Source organism: Excalfactoria chinensis, chromosome 13 (genome assembly GCF_039878825.1).
Source record: "Excalfactoria chinensis isolate bCotChi1 chromosome 13, bCotChi1.hap2, whole genome shotgun sequence".
Lineage (NCBI taxonomy): Eukaryota > Metazoa > Chordata > Aves > Galliformes > Phasianidae > Excalfactoria > Excalfactoria chinensis.
In genome coordinates, this window is record NC_092837.1 from 419,261 (window position 1) to 445,649 (window position 26,389).

The 26,389-nt window shown below is 45.9% G+C and overlaps 2 protein-coding genes across 6 annotated transcripts in view; one reads left to right on the forward strand and one right to left on the reverse strand.

Moving 5' to 3' along the window:
• Window positions 1-619, forward strand: part of DPYSL3 (dihydropyrimidinase like 3) — a 33,466-nt gene extending 32,847 nt beyond the window's left edge. For both annotated transcript variants that reach the window (XM_072348270.1, XM_072348271.1), the window contains exon 14: window positions 20-619. In XM_072348270.1, the coding sequence (XP_072204371.1) occupies window positions 20-108 (89 nt within the window). In that variant the 3' untranslated portion in view covers window positions 109-619. The remainder of the gene's footprint in view (window positions 1-19) is intronic.
• A 1,124-nt stretch (window positions 620-1,743) lies between these two features.
• STK32A (serine/threonine kinase 32A) lies at window positions 1,744-25,041 on the reverse strand. Of its 4 annotated transcripts, XM_072348289.1 has the most exons (14): window positions 24,543-25,041; window positions 22,074-22,259; window positions 20,649-20,704; window positions 19,242-19,393; window positions 18,991-19,164; window positions 15,673-15,710; window positions 13,658-13,672; window positions 11,134-11,223; window positions 8,781-8,878; window positions 6,964-7,080; window positions 6,248-6,373; window positions 4,474-4,602; window positions 3,083-3,147; window positions 1,814-2,808 (listed from the first exon to the last, which is right to left on the reverse strand). In XM_072348289.1, the coding sequence occupies exons 2-14, from the start codon at window positions 22,123-22,125 to the stop codon at window positions 2,718-2,720; spliced, it is 1,203 nt and encodes a 400-aa protein (XP_072204390.1). In that variant the 5' UTR covers window positions 22,126-22,259; window positions 24,543-25,041; the 3' UTR covers window positions 1,814-2,717. The 4 variants fall into 4 exon arrangements, with proteins under 4 accessions (XP_072204391.1, XP_072204393.1, XP_072204390.1 ...); XM_072348290.1 differs by lacking the exon at window positions 13,658-13,672 and having other exon boundaries at window positions 1,744-2,808; XM_072348291.1 differs by lacking the exon at window positions 20,649-20,704.
• Window positions 25,042-26,389: the final 1,348 nt, after the last annotated feature.

Below are 26,389 nucleotides of genomic sequence, written 5' to 3' on the forward strand. Positions count from 1 at the left end.
GCTTTCTTGCCCTCTCCAGGTACCCAGATTGATGAAGGTATTCGCTCTGCCAGCAAACGCATTGTGGCACCGCCAGGAGGCCGCTCCAATATAACCTCCCTCAGCTAAACCCCCACACGGGAGTGATCCCTGTGCAAGCAAAAGAAGAAAAATGGTACATTGGAGTTTAAGAAGGAAAGCAAATAAACCTGTTCTGAAGAATCAGTAAGCCTGAAGCCTTACGTTTCACAAATGCTACTTGCTACCTAGCTTTAAAGATGTTGCTTCATTTTATTTTATGCATAGCCTTAAAATTCTGTTGTTGTTGTTGTGGGTTGGGTGGGTTGTGTTTTTCCTCTTCCTTTTGTATGCATGCCGCTCAGACAGGTCACTTGGTTCAGGTAGTTGTTGGTGTTGAATGCTTGTGGGCAGGTGGGGGGGGGGGTGGTGCAGTGTGAGCCCCAGCTGGGCGGTCTGCGCCGTGTTCCTTTGTCTCGGCGCTCAGCAGCATTTCACCATGATGCCCATGGTGGAGCCCAGATCATCTCTGTAACAGCTGTCACAGCACCTCATGTAAGGAAATTTACGACTTTGTACACTTTATTAAAAAGGAAACAAAAAAAGCAACTGTTCCTCAAACAGCTTGTTGTCATGTCTGGCTTTTTTCCTTTCTGAGCTGTGGTTGCCTGCCTGGCCCTGAGAACAGCAGAGGCTGTGTCCCACCGGCAGGATGTGTGCAGGAGCAAGTTGGGGCTGTTTGAGCTGAGGGAGATGTACAGCCAAAGGTAATTGGTGTGTGCAGCAGTGGGGGACCACTATGAGTACTGGGACCATGTTGTGTCTTGGGCAAAAGCAAGATTATTAACACAACAGCTCGGAGCAGGTGCTGGTCGGTGAGACTCTGTTCAGTTTGGCCATGCTGTCCCTCCTGAAGCCTGTTGTGGCCATCATGAGCTGCACCTGTCAGCTGTGTGGCGACATGGGTCAGGCCTTCTCAGCTGGGGCTGGTTTTGAGTCTGTGGGCACCTGTGAGTTAATTGCTTTCCCTCTATAGGTGTTGTCCAACTATGGGTCACTGCCTTCTCAAGCTTGCAAAGCATCAAAAAAAAAAAAAAAAAAAAAAAAAAGATTTCTTTTTTACATGTTAGAAAAAATGGAGTGCCAGTGTAGGCAGTGCAAATACACTTCTTTTTTTTTCCTCAAGTATTTGACCCTGAAATATTTATTTTTGCATGCCTGTAGCTCATACAGGATGAGCTGTCTGTGCAGCAGTCCTTAAAGGGGCTGTGCCAGAGGGTGGGGAAGGCTGCTCATGCTTGGAAGTTTTGTGAACTTCTGCTATGAAGTAATTACAGATTTCTTGCTGCTGTCTGTTTGTGATTAAGCTGAAGCTGTGTCTCAGAGATTGTTTTAGAGATCGTGGGGAATTTTTGAAGGTGCAACGTTCTCATATAACTTCTTGAGGGTTCTTTTGGGGGGGGATCAGCTGGTGCAACAGCATTGATCTTTGCCCCAGCCAGGAGCAGGGCCAGTTCCGTTGTCTGGGTTTGTGTTGTGTGAATCTCTCTTAGGTGGCTGTAGCCCAGTGCTTTGCAGGTGACAGGTATGGCTGTTGTCACAGCCTGGCTTTACTCAACCCTCCCAGACCTATTCTGCCTTGCACTACAAGTGACCTCAGAAGAAAAACAGTGGCTTTTGATTACCTGGGAAGGAGTCTTTCATTTGCTATATGTTTTATTTAGATTTATTTATTTATTTATTTTTAATTAATCGGATTTAGCCAGAGGAGAAATACAGGAAGGCACGGGAGATACAAGAACACCTTTGGGGAAATGGGAGACAGACAGTTCATCACATGTTTATTATATTGTTGAGATCAGGAAAAAGTGTCAAATAAAGAGGTGAAAGGTCTGGTCTGCAAAAGCATTTGACTAATAGCATAATACCCAGCATTACCATAATACAGATGCTTCAGCCAATCTCACTCTTGGCAAAGCCTGCACCAGGAGCACAGCTGTTGCTGCTTAAATCAAGTGTGAAGACAACAGCAGAGAGATGAGAAGTATGTGTTCAAATTTACCTCTAATGTTGGAAGCCACGGCCCCATCAGACTCAGAAACTTGCAGCAGTTTAGAATGTTTATGAATGTTTCTTCAGGATGGCCTGGAGAAGCTCTGGGATACTGCTCATTCACCAGCACTTGGCTGTCACTAATTCACTTCCCTATCCAGCTGTGTGCCTGTCCAGCTCTGCACCAGGTGGCTCTGGAAGCAGTGAGGAGACAGGGGGCAGGGATGGAACCTTGCTGCCCTTGCCCAGCTGGGGAAGAGGCTTGCTGCCAGCTCCAGCCCTCCAGAGGATGTTTGTAGATCTCTGCAAGTTGAGGCCACCGTTGTGTGCCAGTGAAGGCATCACAAGTCAGAGCAGTGTCTTCCACCTGGAGAAATCAGCTCCATGTGGGGACCCATGCAGGAATCCTGGCCCAGGGTCCACAGATGCAGCTCCCATCACGACAAGTGCTGGTGACAATGACATGTTCCTGCAGGTGGGTGCCTGGCACTCAGCCCCAGGCTGTGATACCAGCTGGCCAACCCCAATGGAAGAGTGCTGAGCAGCTCATCCTTCTCACATCATCACATTCCTGCTGCCACCACAGGCAAAGCTGTGAGCTGTTTCTAATGAGTGGTGGCAAGCTGTAGGGGCAGCCCCAGAGCCTCCTGCTGCCAGGGCTGTGGCTCTCAGAGGTTGTTGTTCTGGCCATCCTTGTGCATGCCTCTGCACTTGGCTAGAGCTACATGCTGCTGGATCTCGTTGCGCTGGTGTCTCACCCTAGGGCAGAACAGGAAGCAGAGATATTAGTGGGCTTGGGGGTGCCTGGAGACCACCCATTCCCAACTGCCTGCCCCAGCCCAACTGCTCTGAGCACCTCTTTGCTGCTGGGGCAGCTGGCTCCAGAGACCCAGCCACAGCAGGGTCACTGTGGGCCTGATGCCAGCCCAGCCTCAGACCCACGGAAGCAGCATTATTGCCCATCCCTGTTCATTGGCCAAAAGCTTTTGCTCTGTGCCAGTGTCTGGTATGCTGCCTTTTTATCAGTACTTACTTTTCTCTGTTGAAAACAATGAAGTCCCTCTGGAGCATCTCTAGGTGCTTTTGAAGATGGCAGGCCTTTCACGTTTGAATAGAAAAAGATGGAGAAAAATTGAATAAATTCACAGTTGTTGACAGAAATTTTGCAAGGGCATTTTCAAGGAGAAACAGCAATATTTTTAGGTCCAGAGCAACACCAGCATTGCAGCTGAGAGAATGGCACTACAACTCTCCTCACATAGAACTCAGTAGGTATACAGGCTTCAAATTGTATGTTGGGTTTCCACAGGGATTTTTCTATTGCAGAAATAGCTCAGACTGCAAAAGCATAAAACTGCTCATGCAGCAAAGCCTTCCAGGTCTTGAGTGTGCCCCAAGAGCTCCTGCATAATGTAGGTGGGAGGCAACGTCTCAGTAACTATATCATGCTATTTCTTATGGAAGGTCTAGATGAAAGAAGCCATTCAGGCTCAGGTTGCTTTTGTTAACTGCACAGTTGTACTCCCAAACAAACATACACCTCTTCTCTCAACGTTGCATTATCCAGACTCTTGGCATTGGGATGGAAAACAAGCATTTGGCTCCAGTGCCAATGGAGGAGGCTGCAGGCTGGGAATGCATGAAAAAGCCAAACCCTACACAGGATCAAGCCCTGAGAGCCCAATCCATTTTTAAGTACCAAAGATGTTCAAAAGCACGTCTGACCTTTAAATCACTTTATTAAAGGAATGTTCAATAGTGAACAATTAAGGGGGATGAAAAACAATGAAGTTTTACTAAAGTGAAAGTGCTACTCATTATCTACGCAGGAAATTCTGGCACTATTTAAGCCAGTAGGAATTTTGACATCAATTGCTGTATAGGAGTTTATCTCCAACTCAGGACCTGGCTATGCTTGCTCTATGATACCAGCTTGCATGTGCAAAGCACAGACTCTTCTCAGGTTACTACTGGCCCTGGAAATGTTATCTGTTTTTGCAGCACCTGAGACAGAACCAAAGAAAGAGTTCCCACCCAAAAAGAGGCTCTCCAGCGCTATGAAAACTACACAGTGCTTCTGGAGTGCTTTGCAACTTAGAAACTCTTAGTGCAAATATTTACGTTACCTTTCCTCTCTTTCTAGAGGATGTTTCAGAGGAAACAAAAGTTTCCAAAAAGTTTCTGCTAATACAAAACAGAAACAGCCTAACTGAAGGTCTAGAAAAGCAACAGTGTGTGTTGGTTGATGCACTGTGAGAAGTGCATCTGGGTGAGGGATGGGGGGATCTCTGGGGAATAAAGCTGGACAAAAGGAAAAGAGATAGTCTATTCAAAAAGGTGGCTGTGGTACTACTAAGTGATAGTTGGCTTTCACGCACAATGAAAGCCTTCTCTCACTACACACGTGCACGTGTTTGCTCTTACCTGTGAGGAATTACTTTTGGTGGCATCTTTCACCTTCTTAGCCAAGCGCTGCTTCTTCTTATGAAGAGGTTTGGACTCCAGGATCATCTCTTCGAGTTCAAAGGTTGGGTCACAGTTCAGTCTTCCTTTCTGGAGGGGAAAGAAAGGTTGGCTTAAGTGAGCAGTGCCGGTCTTGGAGTGGCTGTCATTAATTGGGCTGCATCTGGATCTGAGTTTTGTAAAAAATGAACTAATTAGAACATAAATCTATATAGATGTATAGATAAATAGAACACATAGCTGGAACAGTTGCTGCACATCTGACATATTTCAGCAGTTCCTCAGCTGGGGGAGCACTGTCAAGGTGGGTTTGCACCATTTAAAAACACACTTGCTTCCTTTGCACTTAGTACTTACTTTTAGTCCATTGGTTGCTTCAAAGTGACAGCCTCTGTTGAGAGGCCATACAGAATTCTGCAGAATGAGTTTTAAGGCAATACACATACATCCACCACAGAGAAAGCCATAGATGGGGGGGAGGAATAAGTGCAGTAAAATGTTCATAGTTTATCTCGTTTAGGTTTGCAAGTGAAAAACAGTCAGAGCGGCACTTCATGGAGCAGGCCTTGGATTATTTGCAAAGAGAGTTATGTTATCTCTGTGTTGCTTTAATTTGATTAAAAAAGATCAGAAACCTGAATCTATCACATTTGTTCTTTTCCTGTGAACAATGGACTTGTTAGGGAGGGTCACTTCAGGAAAAGCAGCTCTGTAATGGACAGTGATCTCAAGGCTGCTAATGAGTCCACACCTGCTCGCTACTTTTTGCATTAGGAGAGCTGATCCTAGACAGGGCTGATAAAGAAGGTGGTTCAGTGCAGGATGGCTCAAAAGCAACATATATTTCATCTTCAGTGCCAATGGTGCTCATGGCCATGTGTCCAGAAACTTTGAGATTATTATAAACAAAGTGGATCATCTTTGAGGCACCCATTCTTTGCAGTCACCACCCAATAACCTTCATTGGATTCACCAGAAAGTAAGAATCATGCTCTTGCCTGTCTTCTGCCCTGTGCTAGGGGCACCTGCTTTTTTTGTGGAAAGTGTGAGAAATCTGGAGCACAGGCCTTATGAGGAGAGGCTGAAGGAGCTGAGAATATTCAGCCTGGAGAAGAGGAGGCTCAGGGGAGACATTATTGCTCTCTATAATTACAGAATCACACAGAATCACAGAATGACCCGGGTTGGAAGGGACCTCAAGGATCATGTAGTTCCAACCCCCTGCCTAGCAGGGCCACCAAACATACACACCCACTAGATCAGGTTGCCCAGGGCCCCGTCCAACCTGGCCTTGAACACCTCCAAATTTCCTGATTTCCTGAAGGGAGGTTGTAGTGAGCTGGGGGTTGGCCTCTTCTCTCGTGTCATTAGTGATAGGACCAGAGGGAATGGTTTCAAGCTACAGCAGGGGAGATTCAAGCTGGACATTAGGAAGTATTACTGATCAGATAGGGTGGTCAGGCATGGAATGGACTGCCCAGGGAGGTGGTGGAGTCACTGACCCTGGGGGTGTTCAAGGAACATTTGGATGTTGTGTTGAGGGATGTGGTTTAGTGGGAGCTATTGGTAATAGGAGAACGGTTGGACTGGATGATCTTTTAGGTCTTTTCTAACCATGGTGATCCTCTGATTCTATGATTTCCCACTCTGATTTGATGCAAGGCACGAGACCAGGCTGCAGGGTGTGACGGGGATTGGACACACTAAGAACCTTTCAAATTTAACACTGCCTTACTGTAGGAATGAATTCTGGCATTATCCTCTTCTGCAGAACAGCATTCCAGTTTACATCTGACAGATATGGAAAGTCCTGGATATCTTTCAGCTGAGAAAAACGCTTATCAGGATTTGTCTCAAGCAACTGTAGCAAGAGTGAAAGGAAAGAGGTTAGAATGAGACTGCTGTGCCTGCTCAGACTCTCCCACAGTCCTGCCCTCCCATCCCGACCAGTTTAAATTGCATAAACTTCATGGAATTGAAGGATTTCAATATTATGAGATTTTTTTCCCCCCAAGTTTTATTTATTATTGGAAAAAAAATGAAAATCTCAAATCAAAATGTTTATGTGAGTTTTTAGCCAAATTTGTGGACATATGTATCAGTACTTCTAAGTTACATCACTCCAGAGGGACAAAGTTATAGGATAAACCCTGGAAGACAATGCTGTGTCCTCAGGAAAGATCCATTAGCAGCAGCGCAAGCTGCCAACATGAGCACCATCACCATTAGCACAGAGAACAGTGCTGTTAGCTGACTGTGACATTAATGAGCTCCATCATTAAAAGCTGGATGTTTGTCATACAACACTACCTGAAGGTTACCAGCACTGAGTCTGGATACAGTTTTCCATGAATCCCCACCATTTCCTACAAAGGCCGCGGGGCACAGAGGCTTGGTTGGCTGCAGTGTGATCCCAGCTCAGACATGCTCCAGGCACACAGCAGCCCTCACCTTTTTGATCAACATCACCATTTCCTCAGACCAAGCAGCAGGGTACATCACTGTGGCCGTCTTAAATACATGAGCAATTTCATTTGTGGAAGTGTTGGAGCGAATATGATACGGCCTCTGTGAGAAGTACAACAAGGAAAGCATTTTAGCGTATCCTTTTTTTCAGGTCCTTCAGAAATCTTTTCAGAGCAAGGCAGCTCCAAACAAAATCTCTTTGCACATTCCCTAGCGCCCCTCCCCCCACTGAAATCTCTGCTGGTCGGCTCTTGAGCTCAGCTGAAATAAGCACTGTAACACCAGTGAGGACAGCAATAATGGCTGGATGTCAGATAGGAGCCAGCAGTCAGTGTCCAGTTGTGGCTGTTCCCAGCGTTCCCGTGAATACCTCTGTTTTCACTTCTTTGCTCGTATTGGAAATGACCAAAGGGAAATGGAGCGGGGTTTTTAACACCTCATGGAAAAGCACCGCCACAACAAAGGCTGAGAGCCGCCTATTCCGCAGTGCAAGATGCTCAGCGTGCTGTGGCTGCTCAGAACCCAACCCTGAGCTGCAGGGCTGCACGCGGGGAAACGGCCGCCTCTGCAGCCCCTGCATGGAACAACGGCGCTGCTGTGCTCGGAAATCTGCATGCAGTGGAAGAGTGTTGCTGGGAAAGATCTTTAACTCCCGGTTTTCTACAGTGTGCACGTGGGGAGCTGCTACATCACGGACACGTTGTGAGATGCAACCGCGTGCGCGGTGCTGCCGCGCTCAGACACCGGGGGGACATCGAGGTCCTCCCGCGGCCGCCGTCGTTGGAGCTCCCATTGCGCACTGCTGTGCCGCGACCCCCGAGTCCCAAACCACGTCTCTACTGCTGCCACCAGGTCAAAAAAACAACGACCCCGACTGTCCTGCGATTAATTTAAATTTACCAATAGAAAATTCACATTTATGTTAGTATTTTTACAGTTACCCATCAGTTCAGACTACCATATCCCCTTAAATGTGTGCTATCAAGATCACTCACACACTGTTCTTCACGTTTTTGTCAAACATACTTCTAGGCTCTCAGCAAAGATCGGTTGGAATGTTTCTTTAAAGGTGTTTTGCTCTTGTTATGGGAAACTGGCAATCACAGCCTGAACCTCTGATTAATCAGCTGAGGCAAGTGTCAGGTCAACTGTGGGAGCACAGGTGAGAGTAATTCAGAGTAATTCAGTAATTCAGAAGGGGTGGAGCTTGACTCCACCTCCTCTAGACTTCATTTAAGGACTGACCACCATTAAGGCAGTGTTTCTCTTGGAGGTTCCTCCCTGGTGGAGATTGCCTCAGCCTTTCCCAGCAAAGGCATCCATACTGGTGAGTTTTTCCTTATGCAAACCTTTTGAATATATGTTATCATCTTTGTATCATTCCACCTTACAGCTCTCCTTTACCAAATGGAGCCATCAGCTTTTAAGGCTTTCAATCACCCTTAGCTTAAAAGAATGTAATTCAAAAAATGGCATCCAACTTTTTACACAGCACTTCCAAAGCACTGCTCTGATCAACTGCCTGCAAGGGCCCCAACCTCACCTGAGTAAGGGCACCTGAGAAACCCTTAGATACAGCAAGGAGCTGCTGCAGTGTGCTTTTCTGAATGGTAATGGTTTCTCATAGCTGTGATCACAAAAGCTCTGATGAAGATTTGATTTCTGCTGCCTATGCAATGACATGTAATAAACCTTAGGACCTGAAATTTGCCTTGTTCTTCCCTGTTATAAAGCATCAGCCACTCAAACAGCATGCTTGGGGAAAGAGAGGGATAGGGACATCAGCACTGTGTGCTCCATACCCGGGCTCTGAGCAGCTCGTAGGCAGTGATTCCCAGTGACCACCAGTCCACAGCAAAGGAATAGCCGATGGGTTTTGTGGAGCTGAACATCTCAGGTGCTGTGAAACACATAAAAGAGATCATTCACATTTCTGCAACCCTGAGTGAAAATCAGCGCACAGAATGCTTGATCCAGTGATACAGGAAGTATCCCAGGACAAACATCAGCATATCACCCTGTAGCAGAAATGCTGAGTTACGTCCTGAAGCAGTGACTGAGCACCTTGTGGGACAGCAGAGCCAACCCAGGGGAGCTCAGGTGTGTGCAATGTACCCGAGTGATGGAAGGGCTGGAGCCAGGATCCACCCCTTCCCAGACCTCTTTTAAGTGCTGGTGGTTGAGGTAAAAGTTTCTCTGTGGGGATCCCTGCATACCTGAGGCTTTCCAAAGGGAAGCAGCACTTTTTATTTTGTTTCTGTGTTCATAGCAACTGCATTTGGGCTTGTTCTCATTTGCTATGGTCAATGACTCTGCTATTCTGCTATTATTGCTGTACTTTCCATTGTGTTACAGCATTAAATGCCATTTTTTTGTTTTTCCTTCAGAACAAGGGTATATGGCTGATCCATTGGCCCCTTACCAAGGGCCACAGGGAGCTACACAAACCAGCATGGGTTTACTTGCAGTATTTCATGTTTTGGTCTTTGCCAGTCTTCTAAGTTGCTGTTGCAGCTGAGGAATCTCAGAACAGGCAGAACACCAAATACTGCATACAAAGTGCCCCCAGCTCCTTTCTATGATCAGCACTCACTGTTGCTGGTCCCTTCAGCAAGGTGTGAGCACCTGTTGGTGCTGTGCTATATCCTGCCCTGCTCCGGGACAGGGCTGGCACCTGAAACACCTCATGGAACAGCCATTAACCCCTATATCTGCCTGCTCTGGAAATGGCCACACCCTGAAATCTTGGCCCTGTTATTAACAACACATGTATCCTCTTGCCTTGCTTTGCCCACTTATAAGATGAGTGTCAATGATTTCTGCTCCTAATGAATGGTTGCAGAACTTGATCTATCAAGTATGTACGTAAAAGACGGGATGACCCTTACAATTAGAGTGCTACCACCAGTGTGATGTGCACATTTATGTGGTAAATATAATCTAAATTATTCACATTAAGGAATGCTTTGTGTAGCTCCCCAAACCACTTAGAGGCTCACCAGACTCAGTTTCTTGTATCATATAAAGCACCCAAAGTTCTGAGACGTGGTGCAGTGTCCTGTTTTGCTGTGCTTCTGGGTACTGAGCACCCAAGAGCTCAGCACATGGAGCTGCTCACTGCTCCTCTGTCCACAAAGACAGAAAAGGGTGACTGCCTTTTTGCTGACACAGGACTTGCCCGTTATTGCGTATTAATGTGCTCCAGAATGAAGAATGGCCCCAATCCATGGAATATAGACACAACATTGGTCTGAAAGTCTTCTCACTCCCCTCAGAAAGCCTCAGCTCTTCAGTGCACACAGCTCTCCATGTTGGAAAGCTGTTCCCATCCTACTCATATCTTTGTTCATATTTAAATTGCTTCCATCTGGTAGGGACTGAATGCAGTCATAGTGAATAAAACCAGCTCTTTAGAAACTTTAATATACAGTAAATATTTGTAGTATATATAAATATGGTGCCAGATACACGTGTGGCAAGGAGATGGATGTTGTAACTGAGTAAAACCTGAGAGTCATGGCCTTCCTGGGGACATCAGTAATATGGAGTGAGCAGGAGCTGGAAGGCTCTTCCTCAGCCAATGCTTTTCCCTTCTGAGATCAAGGGAATAAAATACTATAGTTATTTTTGTGCAAGATGGGTAGGAAGAAATGCTCTGAGTAAAATAAAACCAAACCCAAAGAGCAACACTTTCCTTTTGAGCATTTGTTCCTCTTTACAGGGATTGCACCAGGTGGTGTTGAGGTGGTCCTGATGGGAAGGAACCTCCTGGGCACCCTCCCCAAGGCCCGATGTCTGCAGGAGCCATGGGGAGGGTTTTGTGCTGAGCTGTGGGAGAGTTTTGTTTTTAGTGTTACCTGTATAGAAAGACTTCTGTGTGCTTTTGCTTCACTCAGAAGTGTCATGCTCCTGCTTTCCCCAGTGCAAAGGCTTCTCGGTGCGGTTTCCACCTGAGCTCCATTGGCATTTGTTGGGACTTTTCTCTGTGGTTCATTTTCTGCATACTCCAGCCCTGATTTCTCCCAGGCACGTCAGTGGTGTTCTGCTCTATCAGCTGTGCTTGTGTGATGAAGAACTGCGGTGATGTTTTACCATGGCTATCAATTCAGATCTGGAAACTGACAATTCAGGAGCACAGTGTTCATTGGCTCTTACCCATGTATGGCTTTGTGCCAGCAATCGTGGTGACCTGTGTTTCTTTAGTCAGCACTGTGGCAATGTTGAAGTCAGTGATGTGCACATGTCCTGGAAGACAGAGATTGAAGTGTGAACAGATTTGCTTTAATTACACAAAGAAAAAACCTTCCACCAGAAACTCAAAATGAAATATCCCGTGGAAAGTAGTTTTCATGCAGAAATTTCTCATGCCAGAACTGACAGAAAGCATTTAGCTTATAGGCTGCTTATGGCTATATCTCGTTAGAAGAAGTAACCCTTATTTGTCCTCTGGGAGCAAAATATTAGAGTTATCAAATTTGTCACCGTGTGGTGTTTTCTGTCTTTGACTGTACCTTGTGATGTTTGTGAGCTCATTTCAGAGGTGTTTCTTTTAGCAAGGATTTCCCATTGTTTTCAAGTATGGTTTCTGCTACCACTGCTGCAATGTGTGCAACTACTGCTTGCAAACTGAAATGTGAAGGCGAACATGATTAACAGGAGTGAGAATGGAAACAACTCCACTGGGCTCGTGGCTTGCTGGTTTCTTTCTTTTTGGGCAAGCACTTAATTACTCCTTATTCCCTGAACTCTTATCAGTGAGCAGACCCACAGAGTGCAGCAGTGCAGGTAATCAATATAGGGCTGGCTTCCCTGAAGTGAACTTCTCTGAACCTCGGGTTAACCTGGCCTAATTCTTCTGATTAAATAATGGCTTCTTCCTGGCTTCGTGCATTTTCTCTTTAGGCAATGATCTTGTTAATCTCTGGCAGTGCTAGATTCATTATCCAAACCATGGAATGCTGTGATGTTTTGTAGACTCATCACCCTCTGGCAATAATGGGGGTGGCTGAATTGCTGTTGTTTCCTCTTAACCACAGAGATCAAATGGAAATGGCTCTTACTGATAGAGATGCTGGGACAATATTCACTCAGATGTGAACTTCAGCAGCTGGAAATTCACTGCTGTTTTATTTCATAAGTAGAATGTGGTTGTCCTTATGGCTAAAAGTTGATGCTTTGGCAGTGAACATATGCTGTCCCCTCTGGATGCTATAAAATATTGAAGCCAATGCTTACATTTGAACATAAATATGTGTAAGCAGCGACCAAGTTTGCCTGCTGCAAATATCTGATCTAGCTGGAAAAAAATGAGGGAACAGAAGTACAGTTTGTGACTGGCTAAAAAAGTCCTGCATCACATCCATGTTCCTGCATACAGCTTTCCAACAACACTGTATCAAGTGCAGGAGCTCTCTTTCCTCCACCCCAAATCAGCCATGGTCAGAGCACAGAATAAATGTGTGAATGGCAGACAGGCAGCCCATAATACCATTGGGTCTGGGATCATTCCTCAGTCACTGAACTTCCAACCCCGTATCAGCATAGCATCTGGAAAAGATGAACTCATCCTCTGGCCCCTGCCCATGAGTTGTTGTCTGGTGTTTCAGTAACTTCATATTTCATCAGATTTAGCAAAAGACACACACTGCTCACAGGACAGCCCATATGTCAGTAGCCCCATTAATTGGGTCAGACCTTTCTTCACTGTGTGCTCTGTGGGCTGTTTGTTCCACCGAGACACAAAACAGCTCTTTAACAGAGCCTGCTTCCAGGCTCCATTCTGAAGGAAGGAAAAAAATCCAGAGGTCCTTCTGTGAGCTGTGTGAACTGCTGGAAGACCATGGGTGAGATGGCAAAGCACATCTCTTGCATGCTGCAGGTTTGGAGCATGTCCCTCCTTGTTGCTGTCAGTGCTGTACAACACCAGTTGGGTCCTTGCTTCCTCCCTTCCCACAAAGGAGTTGCAATCGGATTGCTGTGAGTGCTTGAAAGGAAAGGACGATATAGGATTTTCTTGTCTTGAGATGTCCTCTATGTCCTTGTATTCTTTTCTCTTTTATCTCTCATTCCACAATTTTTTTTTTTTTTTTTTTTTGAGGGGGGTGGTGGGGAGTGGGACTGATAAATGTGAATCAGAGACTTATTAAGAATTTGATATTCTAAGCATAAATGTGCCCTTCTCTGGATGCATCCTTTCAGTGATTCACTTCAAACAAATCACAAGTTTTTAAATGAACCCATTTGGGAATGTATCAAACAACGGCATGGACAGCAGGAAGGAGGCTTTGCGCAGTGCAACTTCATAGAATGTTCTGGTATTGAACTGCAGCTCTACAGGGAAGAGTGGACAGGTTGAGCTGTTGGTGGACAGAAGGGGAGAACTCTGTGCTGCTGTGCAACTTTCAGGTCAGACTCCAAGGCCTGTGTTCTACAGCATCTCCAATTGCAGCTGGTTTCTGAGCAGCACAGCCAGAGCTGCACTCTGATCATGTGTCCTTCCCCAGATCTCCTTGTCTGCCACTTTCCAGTGGCACTTCTGAATCAAATCTTGGGTTCTCCTGAGAGTGCAGCTCTCCTCTGTGAGTATTGCATGCAGAGCAGAGGAGGACTTTCTGCTCTGTGCTGGGCAAAGAAGTTTGCTACTAAATGCAGCACTTCTGTTACAACATAATCCCTTTACCTTTCCAGAGCACCTCTGTAGGAGGAAGGGGAAGAAAAAACAAGGCTTCTGTGAATTCAGCTAAGATTGTGCTAAAGAATATTAAGCAAATCAGATATGTTGGTAACAATTTGCAGTAGGTGATGCGTGTCAGTGCATGGTATTACGGGGCACTGCACCATCAGCAATCTGAACCAGACGCTTCCACAAAGCCAGAGATTTGCCAGGGCTCCTCTGTCCCACCGGGCATCAATGTCAAAGAGGTACTGAACTTTGCAACAGGCAAAACTGCCTTTCTGTGCTGAGCCACAGGAGGGTGATGGGTGAAAACAGAAAGTGGCACATTACTGCTGAAGAGGGCTGAAGGGCTGAGCTGGGAGCATGGGGAGAACTGGGGGGTGAAAAACTGTAGTTGGACTGCTGAAGGCTTCCGGGTGCCTCACGTTTGGAGGGGATTGATGTCAATGAAGAGTATTATGAAAACCATGGTTAGTAAACAGCATGCATTTCCTGATAAAAGTCCTGAATACCTGGTGAAGGAAGAGGAAAGGAAATGAGGTTCTTCAGCTTTGTTCCATAAGTAAGGAGAACAAGCAGGATCTGTGAGGCTAAATGGAGATAAAAATGTGTCCTAATAATATGTACACAGGAGACAGAAAATTCTGTTCCCTTTTACGGCTTTCTATATGCACAAGAGGATGCACCTTTGGATGAAGATAAGGAATAAAAGTCACTGCCATAAGGACACTGAAGCCAAGGGCACATTCACAGGAAATAACTGTGAAACCTCTACAACAGGCACTTAAAACACCACAGTGGCAGAAAACAAGCTTGAAAATCATCTGAAATTGCAGTCATAATGGAGGTCTGCAGGTGATCTGTAATGGAAGCCTGTAGTTGCCATGCTGCGGAGCAGATGCAGCTGCAGAGTCACACAGTGCCTTCCTGCCCTGACTTCCCCCTCTGGAAGGATGCTGACCTACATTCCTGTGGTCCTGCAGTGCCTGGAGTCGCAAGAGTTCTCAGAGAGTTGCCCCGGGCGTCTGACCCTGTGTGGGCACAGCATGTCTGGGCAGTGCTGGTCCCCTGTTTGCCATGCTGAAGCTACTCCATAAATAACAAGCTGGTGCTTTGAAAGTGAAGGTGAAAGTGGAGTAAACTGGAAGCCTGGTTATGTGTGAGAACCACAGCCATTCTTCAGGAGTGTCAGCATCAGTTTTAAAACCTCTGCAGTGACAACGTACTTGGATATGCCTCACTCCTTTGCTGGCACTTTCCCTTGAAATGGCTTTATTGAAGCTGCTAATGAAGATTTCTCACAAGACAGCTACATGGATTTTCAGAAATCATTAAAACACTTATTTTCTTTATAATGACTTAAAAGCTGATCAATATCAGAACAGCTCTTCACTGGGGTGACTTTGCCAAGACAAAGCCAAATGTATCTAGTGATAGAGCAGGACTATAGTTAGGAAAATGTATAGCAATAAATATACAATGCATCCAGGCCCAAGTCCTTTTCAAAGCTTCCTCCCAGAGATAAATGCTCAAGGAAGAAGAAAATACATGAATGAAGGTGTTCTGTGCAACTGAAATTTATAAATTATACACAAATGTAACTGCGCTTACATTTCTGCTAGATTGTAACATTTTGGGTACATTGTAAGCAACTGCAGAGGCTTTAAAATGAGGATTGTTTGGAAACTGAGTCCAAACAACACAGAATACATCTGACCTGCCAGTGCCCTCCAGAAAATCAGCTTTGAGGAGGAGCAGATTAAGCATCAATACAACCCCTGGAAAGCGCCAGCCATGCGGGATGCACAGTGCCCTGAATATACCCAACACTGCTTTTCTAAAAGCAAAAGCCATCATCCCAAGAACAGAAGGGCAATCATACTCCAAACTACTTGTAGATCAGAAAAGAAAGCAACATAAAGTGAGGCAAGCTGTGAGCACTGAAACCTCAGCACAGGCTTACTATTTCTGTCTCTGCTTTTATACATATGAGTGGCCAGGGGGTAAGTGACACTTACCATGCTCGTCCAGCAAGATATTGTCAGGTTTGATGTCTCTAAGAGAGAAGAAGGAAACAGCCATTCAGCTGGGGTTGTGGCATGAAACAATGCTGCAGGAGCTTTCTGAGTACCCAAGCTGTAGCCTGTAGAGGGAATTATGCCCTAGAAAGATCTTTTGTTGGAGTTCTTCAGCTCTGATGTTTTTGCTGGGTTTGATTTCAGCACAGGAGAACAGCTCACCAACCAACAGAAGCAGAAATGGAGATAGAGATGTGACTGTCTGGGCCAGCAGCACCCAAATAGTCCAGCCACAGTGTCAAAGCTGCTTTTTACCTTTTTCATTACTTTGTCTCATTATAATACTCTACTGGAAGCTGTTCACCATTTACCCAGTAAAAATCACATGCTGGAGTGAAGCAAACAAGTGGCATCAATTGTTGCTCTTATCTTTTGAGCATCACTGGAGCTGTTCAGCTGCAGGTGGAACAACAGAGTGGCACAACAAGGAAAACGTTTGTGTGCATAATGGGGTGTTTCTGCAGTGAGGGACAAAAGCTGCACTTACAAAAGGTGCAAATGCAGGAAGGTTCTCCAAAAAAGTGTGCTTTGTATTACAGGAATAAAAATTCCAAAATCAGAATTACACTCATTTAAATGCTTGCCAAAACCTTCAGCTTTTAAAATGTAGACCCTACGGAAAGTAGAGCAGATGTTCTGATGCTCTCTTTGGGATTTTATTTATTAATGCTTTTATTTTCTTCAGAAGGATGAAAGCCATCCATGCTGCTCCTTATCCACTTCTTTCCTCCAGGCTACTGAGAAATTAACACAGCGGGGAAATTCATCACCGCTGCATCTGATGCATCTCAGTTACCAACTGTGGGCACACTAATAAATATCTCACCCTTGGGGTAACAACAGAGAGCATGAAGGGCATCAAAGGTGGGAAAAGAAAAATGCAAAGTGAGGAGAATAAGGATGAACAAAATACCCTTTGTGTTCTACAGCACAAAGTGACACCGATTTAACAACAAACTATGAAAACAGCCCCATCCTGCAAGGGAGATAGTGGAAGGAATTACTTCAACAGGAACTCATTCCTCTGTGGAGGTGCTGCAGAGAACCCCAGTCACTGAAAACACTGCCTGCTTTCCCTGTCTGTTGCTAAGAGTAGACTGACTGGGAATGAGTAAATGTCATTTAATTTGATTAGAGGGCACTGCTGGTGCCTGACTGAGCTCATCCCTGCCGTGAGCTCTGGGAACAAACTGGTTCCTGCAGGCTTTGTTCCTGAACAAAACAGCAACAAACCCCTATAGCAAAGCTGTAATAAAATGCGTTCCATTGAAGGGAGATGTACACCTGATACACCTCCTGAGTGCTCCTGAATGGCTTTACAAGATATTAGCTGCTCTTAATGACCTAATTACACCAGTGCCCATCACCTGCCGGCACACCGAGCCAGCACAGCTCTGGGCACTGTGGGGCTGATGGAGGTGTGGAGTGGGGACAGCACAACAATGCCCTGGGTGTGCTGGTGCTGCACAGGGCGCAGTGAGGAGGGAGCAGCTTTCAGACTTTACAGCTGCAGAAGGTAAAGTTTGACCTCGCCTGGCCATCTGAAGTCCAGGAGAGACAATAATGTAATTACCACAAAGCAGCTTTCAGTCTCCTCCAAACTGCTTCTGCTGGGCTGTGAGCACAGACCTTTCCTAGCCTGAAAAGTGTAACAACCATTTCCCACCTTTCTGTGCACAGAGGGAAATAAGTGAAGCCATCACTCTGCTGTTTCCACACAGTGCTGTTCAGACAACATGAACAGTTGTTTGCATCTCTCCCACCATTCCCAATTGTGCATGGTGCGCTCCTCAGCTGAGTCACTTTACCTGAGTGTCCCACTGAGATACAGTATTAATTAAACCATTTGCAAATTTTGCAGCTTGCTACACATTTTGTGGAACCTCTGTACTGTAATACTGTACTGCATATAGCTGATTGAAATACACTTTGCAGATCAGACTCAGTCTGCTTGGACAACAGCAGCCATGTGTGCACTCCACCTCTGCTCTTGAGCCCAGGTGCAAAGCCAGGTTCCTGCTCAGCAGTTTGGAACCAGCATACCATTCCCCCGTGCCTGTAATGGCTTGGAGCTCTTGCCCCAGCCTGGGAGCAAATCAACTTCAGAGTGTCCCTCCCCCAATTCCATCTGTATTTGCAGAGAACCTCTGGGAAATCACAACAGCTTTGCCCCCAGGCTATTCCCTGTGTATATGCAGCTGGAGTGGGCACTGCAGCACAGTGTGGCTATGCTGGCATCCCCACTCTCAGAATTGGGACCGTTACTTCCCAGTTACCTCTCACCTTTATGAGGCGCAGACTTTTACTTAGATTATAAATTGTGCAGCTCTTCATGCCCACAAGCCCTGGGAATGCCACTGATTGCAACACACTTCTGATAGAGAAAATTTCCTCCTTGTGCTTCCCTTGTACCCGTGTCCCACTCTGTTTGTTTAGACCAAGCCTGCAGCACAAAGATTTGCTCCTGGCTGCCCAGGACAAAGGCAGCTCAGTGAGCACTTCACAATGTTTAATTCATGCTCATCCATTATTAGGTGACTCAGGCAGGTGTGGGGTGGAGGCACAGCTCAGTGCCCGCTGTCTCCCCGCTGCACACAGTACAGAGCAGGGTACCATGGGCCAGAAATCTATGCGGGTATTCATACAAACAAAGAAGGACTCATACAAACCATCCAAGAGGGACGAAAAATAAGACTCTGAGAAATTGGCAGCTGTATGTAAGGAAGTCTGTCTCACACCAAAAGAAGAGCAAAATCCTTTTGGTCCACTGGGGTTCTCTGCAACTGAGGAAGGCCCATGGGAGCATGGAGGCAACCTTTCTGCTTTCACATATCAGGAATGGCAGGTATACGGTCCTTGAAAGAAGCAAGTAATCATATTCCGCCAGTATCGTGTCAACCCTAAATTTGTGCCATGTTTTATTTTTGCACCTTACAAGAATGCTGTCTCTGGGATTATAAATTGATCATTTTCTGTCCTTGCCCTCTTTTTTAGCCCCTTGTAACTCCATCCCTGCTGATGCCCCAGTTAGCCAATGCTGAGCCAAAAGTCTTGGACCTCTGAGGTCTGCATCACTTAGTACATCTGTCACACAAGAGAAATGCTTTTCTCTGAAAAACATACAGTTTTACACACAAGCAAATGTATGTGAGGGAGCTTGGTTAGCTCTGACGGTTTCGCTTGTCCCTTCAAATCATGGAGGAAAAGGTCAGCCCCTCCTGCAGCCCATGAATTCCACCTGCTGAGTGCCCAACTGACCTGTGGATGATGTGTCTGCTCTGGAGGTAGTCAAGGGCCAACACCAGCTCACAGATGAACAGTTTCACGGTGCCTTCCTGGAATCTCACATTTTGTTGCAGGTGGTAACGCAGGTCCCCTCCAAGCAGCAAGTCTACCACCATGAACATGTCCTCTTCATCTTGGAATGAGTACCTAATGTGGCATAAACATGGTCAGAGGTTCCTCTAGCTAACACAGACTAACTGGTGAGTAAATGAGAAATGCCTTACCAGAGATTAACCAGGAAGGGGTGTTCCAGGCCCTGCATGATCTGCAGCTCCTTAAAGACATTCCTCACTTCATTACGTTCCACGCACTTCTGCTTATTCATGTATTTCATGGCATACATTTTCTTGGTGTCATTCTTTTGTACAACACAGACCTGAGTGAGTAAATCAAGTGATCCATTAGAGATGATTTGCCAACAAATCAGTTCAGATAAAACACAGCCTCCGGGTGTCTTTCTCAAAGCCCTTCTGCCAAGTCCCCACCCCATGTGCTGCTCTGCATCTCTGGTATCTCCAGTGAATACCTCAGTGAACACCTCATCCCATCTTCTCCCAAAGGACAATTTTTGCTGTGGGAAGATGAGGGAAAGGAATGTATGAATGAAAAACTGAGTTTGTGAGAATGCAAAACCAAATATTTAGGTTTTTTTCCCCTCTTTTCTCTCTCCAGATTTCTTTCCACAATAGTTTGTTTGAGGGGATGAATTTGCAAAGTTTCCATCAACCTTTTTTGTTTTTCCATCCACGAGTGTTTCTCTCACTCTGCACATAAGGCACACCTCAGATCTGGCATCTGTGTGCCCTCGTGAAATGGGAAAAGTCCTTTGAAATTTCTGTTAACATCTAAAAACATGAGATTTCTTTACAACAAAAATAAAACTGATGTGACTGTAATGTTATGCTTAACAACAAACACTGTGTTTCACAGACAGTTGCTCACTTAAAAGATACTGCCACAAGCCTTTTATATGGGCGTAGCTCTTTGTTAAATATGTATCATGATATTCAGTGTTTTGCTGTGGAAACTTGGAAAATGTTTATCCAGAAACACAGAAAATTCAGGTCATTTGATTTATCACTGTAATCTCCTGCAGAATCTTTTGTGGCTATGGAGTGGATGAAGAATTGAGCTCTGATTCATTCTTGGTGACAAACTCAATGAGCTGATGCTCAGGTCAGATCTCGTTGACAGTGCAGTGGTTTTTTTTGTTTTGTTTGTTTTTTGTTTTTTTTTTTTTGCTCTTGTTAAAGCCTCTCTAATTTCCCCTTCTCTCCATTGTTTCCAGCTGTCCCAGTGCTGATTAACTGTATGGGAAACTGGTAATCACAGCCTGAACCTCTGAGTAATCAGCTGAGGCACGGGTCAGCTGTGGGAGCACAGGTGAGAGTAATTCAGCTGTGGTCCCGGAAGGGGTGGAGCTTGACTCTACCTCTTCTAGACCTCATTTAAGGGCTGACCACCACTAAGGCAGTGCCTCTTGGAGACTGCTCCTTGGTGGAGGTTGCCTCTGCATTTCCCAGCAGACTGAAGGCTTCCATATGGGTGAGTTTTTCCTGTAAGTAACCTTTTGGATATTTACTACCATCTTTATGTTATTGTTGCCATACATTAACTCACACATGACTTACTTTTCCAAAGCTGCCTTTCCCAATTGCTCGCAGTATCTCAAAGTGGTCAAAGGTGACTGCAAGAAAGAGCAAACATTCAAGAGCAAAATGGCTGAACAGCAGTTGGACAAAGTGATTTCTACCCCTTCTCTGAAAAAACCTGAAGGGCACTCCAGCATCTTCTTGTTTTTGGAGACAAGGGGTTGTTTAAAATTTGGTGTTCAGCAGATTTTTCTTTCCAGCCCATCTGCAAAGGTCCATTCAAAGGGCAGCATCCTGTACAGGTCACTGCATTGCTCCAGAGAGCATTTATTTCTTAGCTATAGGAGCTGATACAGCACAAAGCATGTTGAGCCCAAGTAGGACTCAGCAGAGGGAGCAGACAAGGAAAATCTGATTTGTTTCGGTCTCACAGCCTGGACACAGCACCCCAAGGAAGGTGGCCAGGAAGGCAAGAAGTATCAGTCACCTGAGTTAGCACAGGAAGCTATTTATAAAAGAAGATGAAAATACTTAACATTGGATGTACCAGGAATGAGATCTCCAGGAAGGTCTCGCACCACTGATGTTTTTTCTCCCTCATATTTCTAAAAACTGTGCCAGTAAGCTTCAGCACAAAGGAATCCTGATCAGATCTGCCCTGACTGCCCTTCCTCAACATGTGTAGCACTCAGCACTTCATTGGGCCTGATAAACATCATGCATTTTCCATGAAGCATTGAAACAAACTGAGCATTTCACTTGGGAAGATTTTCAACAGTTCATTTTTAACAATTCAAGATTGCTTAATACTTGATAGGCATTCTTCTCTATGGAAGAATACTTTATGATCCATCTAAATTCTCATCTTTTGTTTGTATTTTATTTGCATTACCTATGCACTTGATTATTGCACTCATGAGAAGGGCCATATGGAAGTTAATAAGCTCCCTCATACAGCAGGAACTGTATTTATGGAATGATCTTTAAGTGTCATCTCTGCCATTTGGCAGTGCAGCAACACCAGTCTGTATGGCTGTTCTCAGTGCCCCTCCTGCCCCAGGCTGCCAGTCCAGCTCTGCAGGTGGTTCTCCCACCGAGCCTAAAGCAAGGAAAGACACAAGGACACACATCACCTGGGCTCTTCTGCTATTCCTCATCCCACTCCTTGAGCTGTGGTCTCCAAACAAACCTTCCTTGCCTGCAGAAGAGCAGTTTCTTCCCTGCTCTCAAACTGCCTGGCGATGTCCTGACATCTCGGAAGTCCCCCCTGATGAGTGCCCTCATCCCATGCTCAGCTCGTGGCCACTGACAGCCATCCCAAGGGCATCGGGTTGAGGCACACCCTGACACTGCTGTGCTTAACTGAAGTGCCTGGGAGCTGGCGGTGACTCTGGGCCATGCTGCCCTCAGGATATTCTATTTGAACTTTGCAGTTCCAGACACCAACTGCTCTGCAGCTCTTACCTTCTTCATTCTCATTGAAGGGCAGTGACTTGCTGGAGGCATTTGCTCCCATGCTGCCTTCTGCCCAGACTCAGCTCTCCTGCTCCTCTCCCTGACGTTACTCCTATGAGCCTGTTGTGTGCTGGGCTGTGTTATTCCATGGGTCACTGCTGGTGGACTTGCAGTGCAGTGCTCTGCTGGTGCATCCTGTGGGAGACAAGAGGCAAACTGCGTCACTGTTGAAGCTTGAGAAACACTTTGCAGCCCATAAATTTCCTACTGAACACTGAGAGCTTTGGGGACAAAACTGGGTATCTGAAAAATGCACATTACAATGGATCTGAGCAGAGAAACAGTGTAACTGTGCCTCCTTGACCAGCACAGCTGTCCACTGAGTGAGGTGAAGTACAGAGGCAGCAGCCTGGCTGATGTTTGCGCTGTGTTTTGTATCCCCAGTGATGTTCTGACCACTTTAGAGATGATAAAGCATGACTAATCTTAGCATGGTCAGTATATAAATATATGACTTGGCTACATGAAATCAGAAAAGCATTTTTGACCAAGAAGGTTGCATTAAGTTTTAAGAACTACACAAGGAACTCAAATTGTCCATCTTTTGATTTAAACAGCATAGGTTTAATTTTCCAGTTCTCCCCAGATGTGTATGTATACTGGACCAAGTGGTTCTGTGTAGTTCAGTGACATTCAAGATTACTTTTACAGTCTTATGTGGGCATAGTGGCAGCTTTTATTTTTAGAGCATTTACATGAGAGGGATCCTTATATGCTTGTTTTGTTACGGACATCCCTGTGAAGTACACAGCATTTATTTCTTCTTGTAAGCCTGTAAAAGATTGAAATGAAGGAGCAGCAATGCAGCACAATCTGGACTTTGTCCAACCCGGAGTACTTTCCAGGACATTCACATTTCCATTGAGCATATCAGGGTGCAATGCAGATTGCTCATTTCTTCCCAGATGAGTACTCTGAAATTGCAGCCACTGAGCAGCTCTACTTTTTTACTCCAGCTTTTTTTTACTTTAGCTCCGGCCTTGTGCCCTGGGTAAGATCATTAATGATCTTAAGCAAGTGCCAAAGCTGGTCTGAAATTTAAAGCTACCTCTATACTTACTGTTGTTCCTGCACTACTCTGCTGGGATGCAGAATTCATCCCCATTGTTGCAGTCCTGGGAATCCAACTGCTGCTCAGCCACACGACTGCCTCGGAACTCCCCACACCTCTTCAGCACTGCCAGAGGCATTTCAAACAAAGTAGATACAGCTCACAGGGTGCTCTCACTGAGGTGTTTTACAGAGCCAAATGCAGCCCACCTGTCCTGCCGTGGTTGACACAGCACTCATGGTTTGTAGCAAAGGGCAGGGAAGCTCACAGTTCTCAGCCCTCCTCCCCCTTCAAAATGCAATTTTTAAAGAAGGTGAACTCTTGGCTTCTTGCCTGAAATGTGATCAAACAATAAAGCAAATGAAGCAGCAGATGTTTATGATACCTCCCAATGGAACAAAGAGTGCCATCAGTCTGGAACAAAATTACGCAAACACATCTTTCCAAGATCCAAAACTTATGCTTCAGAGTAAAAATACACCCTCAGAGATAAAAGCCACAGGTCAGTTCTGCACACGGATGCTTCTGCATCAGTGATCTCGTCAGTGGCACCAAGGTCATCTGCTCTGAGAGGTTACCTTGTTCAGGAGTCTGTAGCTTAATTTGGTTTTGAAAATACATCGATCTAAAAGCTTTGGGGGAGGACTGCAGGTATTCCTCAGAGCTAAGCTAGTCTGGATAAGTTACTTGGATTTGTACCTTTACAAGATGTGCTCAGCATACAGTGATGATAAATCTTTTCCTATTTCACAGTGAAAATTCACACTATGATTAAAATCATTATTTTCATTAATGCCTTTGTGTTAACTTTGTTCCCAGTTGGATCACTCGTGGCTCTGTGGGCAGAGCGGCAGCAGCTCCGTCCATCAGAGAGCAGGCAGTCCTGCTCAGGACTCCTGAGTTTCCTCAGAAGAGGACCTCTCACACGGATCCAAGAATTATTTCTCACATTGCCAAAGTGATGGGGTGCCGCTGTTCTGTTGAGCAGATAAAACTGGATGGTAACATTACAACAGGGTGTTATGCTATTACTTTAGTACTGATGTCTCTGTCCCACAGAAATGATAGATTATTCAGAACTCTTATGTATCTGTAGGGAAGTTTGGAGAAGGAAAGCAGGTATTGCTCAGTGTCATCTTTGTTTCTTGCCCTGTTGCAGCCCTTCACCTTGCAGCATGGCCACACAACTTCCCTGCTGCATAAAGTGACCAAGTTATTGCCTGAAAAAAAGAAAATATTGCAAGCTGCAAAAGCTCACGGGAAACACCATACAGAAATTAAGGGAAGATCGCGGGGGACACAGAGCAACGCAGGGCTGATGCAGACCCGTCAGGAGCCCCAGAGATAAAGAGAAAGAAAGCGTTTACCTCGCGGGAGGGGAGGAAGCGGCGGCGAGAAGGGGCGTCAGAGCGGAGCTGCCACTGCGAGGAAGCGAATGGTGCCGCGAGAGGATGCGCTGGTTTGCACTGGGTTGGGTCCCCGCCTCTGGCAGGAGAGCTGAGTGGGGCGGGGAGGGTTGGGGGGGCGAAAGGGTGGGAGGCCGAGCCCGGCCGGAGCGCGGGGCTGCGGGCAGAGAGGGTGCGGCGCCGGGATCGGAGCGAAGCGGTTTGGCAGCGGGGTGCGGCTGCAGAGCTCCGCGGGCACTGCGCGTCTTTTGTCCTCTTCCCACATCAGCAGTTTTCAGCTGCGCTGCGTGTGGCATTTCCTGTCACTGAGAGAAGGACGATCTGATCGTCCGCCACAAGGGAAAACGTTGTGACAATTCAAGATGTGTTTGCGAACTGCTCCCTTTGTTGCTGCCTAGTCTGAGTTTTATTTCTTCTTTTTAACTCATGCTGTGCCAGAGATTTTTACTGCTTATATTAAGGGAAGGTCCGGGACTCCGTCCCACTCAGGTAGGTGCACTACATCGCGAAGCTCGGATCTGTCCTCTTCGAGAAGGGGTTGGTCCTGCAGGGCGCTGATGCTCCGTTACTTCTCTAGCATAGAGCACTGTCCATCTCCCGTGCTTTGCTTGATTTGGTGGGACTTCAGGGTGTGAAGGTGAGCAGCACACTGTCAGAGACAGCCTGGGTTACTCTGCTCATGGCGCTGCTGAGTCCCAGTGGCATTTTTGTCTGATCTTCCAAACTCGTTCCTATCTGAAAGACTCCTGTAAAGGGCATTGACTACATTTCTTATCCTTTTGCTCATGTTCTTTAAATACTGACTTCTCTCTCATTCACAAGATCTTGGCATATATTTGCACTCCGGGGGCTTCCAGGGAGAGCTGCTCTTCCTCCAGGGCAGCTAAAAGCGTCAGAGTGATTAATCCAAATTTAACTGCCTTCATTTATTACTTGGAGGAGAACCAATGAGCTGAAACACAGACTGGGTTCCCCTGAAACGATCTGAATTTTAGACTAATGCATAAAATCAGATTGTCTCAAAAATGGGCTCAAGGGCTGAAAAAAAAAGGCAGAGGCTGCGTGCAGAGGTGCAGCTCCCGTCCGTCACTGAGCAGAGGAGCGCGCTGCTCAGCTCTCCCTGCAGAAAGTTGAAACAGGGTTGATTTCCCATAGAAAACAGAGAGCCCAATCTGTTCTAGGTGAAACTGCTTTTAATCTTCATAATGAGAAAGCACTTTAAAATATATATATATCTTTTTCTCCCCTTTTCCAGAGTTTGCTTCAGAAAGAAATGGAGCTCTCTTACTTCGAGAACTCAGAGCTGCGAGGCGGAGCAGAGCGGAGCTGCGGCTCTCCGGTGCCGCCCAACGGAGAAAAGACGAAGCGGTCCCTGCTGCCTGGAAGACCCTGCGGCACGCCCAGGGTTGCCCGCTTCCAGCTGCTCACCCTTCCCCATCCCCATCTCCATCCCCACCCCCATCCCTTCCCTGCCAGCTTGCAGCTTTGCATGTACCGCAGAACGAAATGCTCCACAGAGGCCAAGAGAGCAAAGAACCCAACTGTCTCCTCTGAATTAGAGAAAAACGTGTTTTCTTTCACTCTCCTAAAAGTGTAACTGTTCAGCCAATTATGAATTATTTTCTTTCAGATACCAAACTCACCCTTAGCAATAGCTTACCAAACCTGGGATGTTTAACTTCATTTACAGTATGTATTTTCTGGAATGTTAAACCCTAAAAGAATTGAAACTATATTCAGCATCCATATCTCAGCTGTAACCCTCTGGCAGTGTTTAACAGTATGATATATCTTCCACAGAACATGTT